The sequence below is a fragment of the Urocampus carinirostris genome, chromosome 8, assembly GCF_059441175.1.
Source record: "Urocampus carinirostris isolate Australia breed hairy pipefish chromosome 8, RoL_Ucar_1.0, whole genome shotgun sequence".
Classification (NCBI taxonomy): domain Eukaryota; kingdom Metazoa; phylum Chordata; class Actinopteri; order Syngnathiformes; family Syngnathidae; genus Urocampus; species Urocampus carinirostris.
Genome location: NC_142356.1, coordinates 15,852,880 through 15,862,037, shown reverse-complemented (window position 1 = coordinate 15,862,037; position 9,158 = coordinate 15,852,880). Strand labels below are relative to the sequence as shown.

Genomic DNA, 9,158 nt, shown 5'->3' with positions numbered 1-9,158 from the left:
AATTGTAAGTGCATTAGAACATATCGAAACGACATTATCATCACCCTTGTTAAAAATTACAAATAATAAACTGTGAATGTATACTATATATTTTTTATTTGCAATAGGCAAGAGTTTTCTCAGTTCTGCGTGCGTCATTAGGGAGGTGATGGAAAATAAACAAATTAGTGCTATTAAAATCCTTAAAACAATACAACTCCAATACTGGATAATTAACAGTCTGTAATAATAATAGTAAATCTAACACACTGGTATTTCTGTAAGTTTAAGACGCTACTTATTCTTAACGAACCCAAAAAATGAAGCTAATAACAGATACGTCATTTCTTTGGGAAAATGACTATTAAAAGTAGTGTATTAATTTTATGTAGTAGTGGTATTGTTGTCAATAGAGAATTGTTATCAAGAGTTGAATATCAGTCACTTATTAATAGAGGTGGCCAGATGGGCCCACTTAGAATCTTCGGGTTCTACACAAAAACTAAAAGGCATCATTTTAGGGTATTGAAGTAAGAAGGTCAGGGAAACTGATATACTTGGGTGTATTGTGTCATATTTGATTTTACTAATGATTTAATTAACATACTCAAGTCATGTCATGTTTATTTATATGGTCCTTAGTCACAAAGTCTCAAAGGGCTGCACAGACCACAGATTATTGCAGACCACAGACAACTATTACACCATGCCCTGATCTCAAACCTACATGAGGGCAAGGAAAAACTCAAAAACCTCAACATGAGGAACATGGAATCTTGAGAAGAGACTGCACAAAAGTTAAACACCCCCTCCCCCTCTTCCAGGATAACCAGGCTGCAATGGATGTAGCATGAACAAACATGTCACAGTTATTGTCAACATGAAATATAGGTCATTCATAAGCTAATAGAGTATAAGTGCCTTTAAGGCCTAGATTTAAACTGTTCCACTGAGGTTGCAGATCGAATCTTAAGGGGACAGAGCATTCCACAGCACCAGGGCTGAAATAGAGAAAGCTCTCGAACCTGCAGATCTCTTCTTGGCCCTTGGGATCACAAGTAGACCAGCATTTTCACAGCGAAACTTAAGGGGAAATGCCGTCAAAATTTTGAGATCAACAACAATTCTGTTTTATTGTGTTATGTTTATATTAGGCCTAAGGTGTACATTTACAAACAAAAAACTACTGGGTGGTGGCAGATACAAATAAAAACACATCTTCATGTAATATTTCCCAACACAATGTTATGTGACACAAAAATAATTACTACTGAAAGAACAAAACATAAAAAGAACTTGCCAACAGGGATCAACAAATAAGGGCAATAAAATTGTAATATGATGACATTCGTAATCATGGCAATTGGCTGTCGTTTGAGAAAGACATATTTCCATTTTTTGTGATGTTTTAAATTGTTGCCATATTTACCAACGTCTAAAAATGCAAAACATAAAATTTAAAAGACCCCCAAAAATTGAAATACTTTTTTTTTTCTCATGACAACATTCACAAGAAATCTGGATTTGAAGTAATATTAATTTTCAGTTTGAAAACATATATATATATGTTTTTGCTGAGGCGGCGGAACTTTATGTGTTATCTTATTGTACATTGAATGAACAGAAATTGATTTACATTTCCGTGTCTGAACAATAAATACATTTTGATTTGGATAAGCAATACAACGTTAATGATAAATAACACGATTATACCTTTCTGCCCCAATTCATTTATAGCCACAAATAATATAAAAGCTTAGTTATGTCCTGTATATATTTTTGGGGGGGTTTTCCGTAATTATGTCATTTATCACCTTTGAACTTTCACCCTTGTTACACTGATGACCTCATCCGCTAATTGTAGCTAGCATCGATTTGTTATTTCAGAAATAGCTTTTGGGGCACTTTGATAGTTTCTAGTAAAACAATAGACATAAAAATATATGATGAATATAGTAGTGAAACGTTTGTATTACCAGTTTCCCGTTTTGGTCAGTTAGCTCGACTAGACTTCGGAAACATTTAGCCTTTAGCTTAGCCATTGCCACAGGGCAAGAAGCCCCGCCCACTGCTTCGTTATGGGATATTTTTTTAGTATTATTTTTCTATCAGAAACTCAACACGACACTCAAAAATCGTGATCAAAATGTCCACAAACAAAATAGACGCTTACAAAAAAGACACCGAACCCATGCAAGAGGAAACCCTGTCCGAAGAATTGACTCAACTTCAAGCGGGGCCCTCCGGTAAGTGCGCAATAATGAATAGCAATCACCCTTTTTCGTTAAGTTTTCCATTAACATCCTTGCAACAATATCGATAATTCGATAAAAATTGAGGACATATTGTGATGAATTAATTAGTGTGTGACCTTAATTATTCAGCCATAATGTTAAATAGAACATCTCTTACATGCGTTAAATAATAGTGCACTGCCTATAACCAAATATAAGTTTTTTAAATGAGTGTTTTGAAGCAATTGCCGCCATTCTCACTTGTAAAAATCCAGGATAATGAATCAACATTATATAAAGTTATATTACGAAACAACAGGCCCGTCAACCTCAGCCAATTGCCCCCCTTATTAAGTGATAAAACTTACAACGCGGCTCATATATTCTCAGCAAGACTGCTTTTGTAGTTCAAAACCAAAAATAATGTATGTAAACAAGTTTATTCACAAAGAACACAAACAATGTATATATATATATATATATATATATATATATATATATATATATGTGTGTGTGTGTACACAATTGTTATACGTTTTCAAGTATAAAACAAACCGCATTGAAATATTCATTACAGGGGCTGTGGCGCCCACTAGTGACCACTCGCTCCAAAGATGCCCCGTGCCATCAACAAGATTGAATTGGAACCTGCGGTCCATGAGGAAAAAGGTCCAGATTTCTTTCAGTGAAGCAGAAAACCTGGAAAGAAAACGCGTGCAACGGTAAAAGTTATTTTCATACATGGGAAGAAAAAAAGACAGTGAATACGGAGTGTTTTCTTTGCAGCACATCGAAAAGACTCAACGGAATTTGGGCGGATGTCTTAAGGAGATTCATCCACGCGTGTCGGCCTTACTTTAGCTTCCTGGAATCTACTGCCCGGAACAAGATGTTGGAGAATGATAGAATGGTACCAAACTAAGCTTTGCAAACGGAATGAGCGTGCTTACGAATCGAATATACAGGATATTATAGTGCAGGGGTCACGAGATAGCCCCCTAAGAACACCTGAGTAACTCACAGACAGGTTCTGAAAATAGGGATTTTCAAGGCGGTTTTGATTTTTTACTGGCATGATGTTTTAGTGGTATTCCCTCTAACCCTACTTACAGTAATTACAACCTGGTGATCTTAAAGAAACAACATAGTAATAAAATAACTTTTCTGGCCATCAAAACAAAGAAAGCGATAGTTAAAATATATGAAAATACACATTGTGCAGGAGGAGTTCAGAGACAAGGAGGAGGAGGCAGTCATTATTCCATCTGCTCAAATGAAAGACATTTTGGCAAAATTCCATTAAGTCCCAGAATTTGTGGAAAGGAATCACCCAGAAAAAGTGTTGACAGGTCGGGCAATCGCTCATTATGAGGACGTCTGCCTGGGGCATTTCCGATGGATTGGCAAAAGCTGGCAAAAGCTGCATGTCATTGGGCCAGTTTTTAAAAAAACATGAGGCAAAAAACCCTGCTGAGGACCAGTAAACAATAGGCCAGTTAAGTGAGTATTTTATTATTGTCTTTATTCTCTGTTCTTTTACGTGATTAATTTTAATATGCATTTGTTTCAGGTTATAATACTCTTTGATGATTTATTAAAAAATAGATAAGACTTTTGCGGGGCTTGGAACAGATTAGCGCATTTCCATTCAAAAGGAGTCTTTAGTTAAAAATGTTTCAGGTTACAAAGATACTCCCACAACAAATTCGTAAGTTGTAGGTACCACTGTATTCAGTCATTCAAATCTTTTAGGAGAAATTCACCGTTGTGAAGTCAATAAGGGTGACCTATGTCAATTGTCTAGATCTGAGGAAAAAATGTTTTGGGGTTGGGAGGGGGCTTTTTGAGTGATTTTCCAAAGTGAATTAGGCGTTTCGGGTGGTGCGTTTGACTGATCTGTGTCGTTCGTGCGGGCCGGAATACTGCATTTATTTATGTGTATCGCTCATTGGATTTACTCTCATTATAACACGATTTTCATTCACAGGACCATAGACGAATGTTAGAAAATGGAGGGAACAGAGAGTTGTCCTGAATAATATAAACGCAGAAAAGCACAACAGGGGAAACTTTGTACCGATTTTTAATTAAAAAGAAATTAGGGGTGCATGTTCTACACAAATAAGTACAGCCCTTTTTTTTCTGCCGATACTGTATTTCGTTCTAAAATGAACTGCACTTGTGCAACCTTGACCCATTATCCCCAATCCTATACCTGTATTGCTGTTAGTGTGGACCAGCAGAATTTACTTTTAAATGGAGCCCGCTAAAATGAACTGCATTATTTGGACCGTGATCCATTATGCCCAGCTGACTATTGCTGAGAGCGGGAGCCAAGAATGCAAATTTGTGTCACACATGGCAGCTTGTTTTTCCCGCCGCTTCCGCCTGAATTGACCAGCACCTCTGCGGCCATGGTTCATTCTTCTTGGTCAATTATTGCTGCAAGCATGTTTAGAAACTCATCTTTCCATTTATAGTAAATGATCAAATGGGCTTAGGGATAATTGATCATGGCTGCAGTTCATTTCTGGAAGGTATACTCCCCGCTCGCCCCATATGCGATCACGGCCACGCAAGTGCATTACAGAGATTACAGTTATTCTTTTCTCAACTTTGTAAGTCGAGTTTGGCAGCATACCCAATTTTTTTAAATTTGTTTTCGGGGGGTCATAGCTATTTCTTACACATAAAAGACTACTATTAAAATAATACTATAAAGTGGAATATTATATTATCTATGAACCTTTGATATCATGATTATTAATACGTTTACAACAATCACTCTTTGAGCTGGTTAGTTATATTTGGCTGAAAATTCATTTAACAAGGAATACACTTATAAAAAGGGTTGATAACCACGGGGTACATACTGTTCGCGTGTGTGTGTTTTTGTGTAGCGTGGACAGCTGCTGGAGTTCTCTCAGCAGCTCTGCGATGCCCTGGAACAGCTGGTGCTGACTTACGCTAGCTTCAAAATCCTCTCATTGGATGAGACCAATCCCAACGGGTAAGTGCATATGCAAAGTAGATGTTGACAGGTAATCAGGTGGGTCGATTATCGGCATCGATATTTGGGAATTCGACAGATATCGGTATCGGCGTGTTTCGATGGGCCAATTAGATATATATTAAACTGGGTTTTTTAGGCTCAGATGCAGCAGAGCCTCTCTCTTTCTCCCCTCCCTTTTCAGAATCTACCCGCCCCGGGCATTCTGATTGGCTAAGCAACTGGCGGCGGAGCCACTTAAAAATAACGTAAGAGCGGAGTAAACAGTGGCCGCCTTGCTCCCGAGTGCCTACATGCCTGTGGATTAAGACTAATAATAATATTGAGATTTTTAAAAAGTGTGGTAGAGAGCGTGTGTGTGATTAAGAGATAGTACAATAAGTGTTTGTCTTAAGGCAGCACATACATGTGAAGACTGATCTATTAGCTCTCACATAACGTTAGTTCGCCAATCAAGCGAGGATGTTTGTGATATGGAGAGTAGAAAAAGCATGAGAAAGTGGAAGACTGAGTGATTAGCCTTTACCATAACGGTTTTCAATTTGCGAGCGCTGTTGTAGATTCAATGCACTTTTTGGTTTAAGTAATTTTAAGCTATGTTGGCTGTATTGACAATTTTATTTATATATATTTAAAAAAAAATCAGTGATATTTCAGTTTTTGTATGTACCTTCATACGAGTTTCTGCTTGACAGTTAGTGTATTTCCTGCACTGTTAGATTTTGGTTTAAGTGACGGAATTCCACACAACTTACACGAATAACCGAAATTATTCAGATTTTCAGCTAGCTTTTGATGTTTTATTTATATTCAAAACAAATATTTTTTTTTTTTGCATTAATATTTTCTTCAACATCTTTCAACTTTTACAGCAAATGAAAATCGGCTCCAAATATTGGTCATTGGCCTCCTCTTTAATACTAATAATCGGTATCAGCCTTGGAAAAACTCACTCATCTTTCTTCCAGCATATCCTACTTTTTCATCGGCCGCTTCGATCTGGACCAGCCGAGACTTCGTGTCAGCGCGTTCCGCTACTGCAAACCAATGCCGTACTTGGCCAGGGTCAACACTGGCATTTTTAAACGCATGTACTGGAACGTAAAGCCGCTCGGTAGCCCGGGAAACGAAGCGCACACACCTGAGCCAAAGTAGTAAGTCTCATTGTTGTCTATACTTAATGAAATTTGATTTGATTATGAATGGTTGTTTCCCCTTCTCATCCAGTTACCATCTATGCTACGAGGATATCCACAAAATAAACACAGACAGTGATAAATCGGATGCCACGGTGATGCGGATGTGGTACATCGGTGAATGGGTACAGGTGATGCCTGACCCGTGTACTGAGGACATCTTTGACTGGTAATGTACTCCCATCCAACCAGAATTACAAAATTGCTGCATCATAACAGTTATGTCAAAACGCAGCGAGTGTTTTAACTAGGGTTCATACGGGTGCTTGAAATCCTCAAATTTGTTTTCAAAGTCAGGAAAATGCTAAGATTTTTGGTGAAGTGCTTGAAAATGCTTAAAATAGTTGCCATGTTTTTTGGCAGTCTGGCTATAGACCACGCAATAAAAAGAATCCAGGCCATGGATATGTGATGCTATAGGAAACATCTAGGAATCAGCGACTTAGCCCATGTGACAAATAAAAATAATGCACAACACCATCAGGGTAAAATAAATGACAATAATATGTATCTTACATTTTCAGTTGCAGGGTTTTCCCACTAAAATTTACCACTGGTAAACATCACCTTAATTGTTTTGCATGGTCCATTATATGACGCTTCATAGGACAATGTTGTACAAACTAATACCAACTGCCGTTGATCATGAGACAAAATACAATGGCAAAGTACAGCCATTCGAGAGCATGGCAACAGTCTCAAGCACGTTACCTAAAATTATAGCAATTTTCAGTTCTTGAAAACACATTAAAATTCGAGCATTTAAAGGAATTCAAGAACCCGTACGAACCCTGGATTTACATTTTACATTTGTTTATGAATCAACCATTTTATCAGATTGATTCTGAAACAAACAACGTAATATATTATTGTGTGATACATGTATTCAGTTTGAAATAGGAGCAATTTGTTATTTTTAATTGTTATACCACACTGTGTTATTTTGACTAATACACACTGTTTACATTTTCACGATGATAACCACACACCTTAAGTGCGGATCTGGTTTTTGTTCCCAAAGGGATTTAATAAAAAAAAGGCTTAAGGGAGAGCTTTTAGAACAGATTTGAATATTTGGCCTGGTGAGGATTTTTGTACAGTGCTTTCCTGTTCTCCTTCATTATGGTCTTTTCTCCTTATTTTGAGTGTTTACTCGACTATAAACGTGTCCCTATACCCAGTTTTTAAGCACTACATTTGATACACATTAAAAAAATGTGTTTATATGAATAATAAAACATGGTATAAAACAATAAAATATATAAAAATGCCCAATTCAACATTAAAAAATGACATTTATGCTATTTGAGTGTACACAATGCTGTGTGAACCATGAATTATGAAGAGCCACAACTATAGCCTATTTATAATCTGTGTGCATTTAATTAGGACATTTGAATTTTTTTTTTTAATAAATAGCAAATAAATTTGTTTTTGAAACCACCCATTACCTATAAGGGGAGAAATTAAAGTTATGGTATATGGCTTACATTTTCAGTTGCAGGAAGTTCTTCCCATTACAATTTACCACTTGAAAACGTTTTTCTATTATTTATATGTAATCCTTGCACTATTACACATTTCATAGTGCTCCGTTTAGGTGTAGCATGTACCTCACATCTTGGGCACAACACCCAGGGGGCAATGACTCTTCATAGGACAATGCCTTACAAACTAATGCCAGCTGCCGTTAATCACATAGGAAGAAGACATGCAATGACAAAACAGAGCAATCAGAGAGCAGTGTTGGCGTCATTTTTAAGCAGAGTTGTTGTAAAATATGGCAATAATTTTGAGTGTTTACAAGCAATTCACCCAAAATATAAATTTTTCAATCCTTGAAACTGCAACATTTAAAATTCAAGAATTTGCTCTGTTATACTGAGCAAGCCAGAACCAATACATGTTTTGCATCCCACTTTAGGGTCATTTAAAAAAAAAAAAAAAAAAGTTTTTAACCATTGAACTTGTTTTCTTCAGGGTGCTTAGAGACGTACCAGACGGAACTTTCCAGAAGTTGTTGTCATTGGGTACACAAGAGCCATCTAGTCGGAGCGCCACAGACCTCCTGCTGGAGTTTCTCACGTCCCAGGAGAGCCGATCATCTCCGTTGTTGGAGGTAGATTCCGAAGTTTCACGATATGTTTAATAAGCGTGACGTAAGAGGCTATCACAATCTCTTAAGAATAGCAGAGCTCGTTTTGTAGCTGTTCTATAAATTGATCTTATACCTCATACTTGACTGTTGGTGTAGAATATGCCGTTTGTACATGACTTTCCTCGCTCGGACGCATTGACGTCCCACCTTTAACTTATTTTGGGTCATTATAAACAATGTCGCCGCCTATTGTTAAATGCATGTTCAGGATTCACAGTGTTTGACAATGTGGTTCTTACAAAGGAAAATTTTTTATAGGTTTTTAAACTCAATTTTCTGTATTTTTATATGTGTGTGTTTTAGCTGCAGTTCTTATTAAAAGCATTTCTTGCGTTATTTTGTTTTGAGATTTTTTAAGTTTGGTGCATATGACCTACACAATTTAAAAGAAAAAAAATCAACCTTGCCATTTTTTTTAGACTAAACTGAAAACCATGGCTCATTTATACCCATTCTTTTTAAAGAGTGATAAAATACTCAGCTGTGGATTAGTCCACTCACTTCAAAAATAAATTTTAAAAAGGAAAGTATTTGACCATTAGATGTTTGCTGCATTGTGTCGTGCAACCAAAATGACATCG

General features: G+C 36.8%; 1 protein-coding gene across 1 annotated transcript; it reads left to right on the top strand.

Moving 5' to 3' along the window:
* Positions 1–1,807: 1,807 nt before the first annotated feature.
* Positions 1,808–8,874, top strand: LOC148360824 (UPF0575 protein C19orf67 homolog). The gene is made up of 7 exons (XM_088343055.1): positions 1,808–2,225; positions 2,791–2,935; positions 3,000–3,123; positions 5,114–5,223; positions 6,192–6,377; positions 6,451–6,588; positions 8,400–8,874. Exons 1-7 carry the CDS (start codon positions 2,126–2,128, stop codon positions 8,566–8,568), a joined length of 972 nt encoding a protein of 323 aa, XP_088199181.1. The 5' UTR covers positions 1,808–2,125; the 3' UTR covers positions 8,569–8,874.
* Positions 8,875–9,158: the final 284 nt, after the last annotated feature.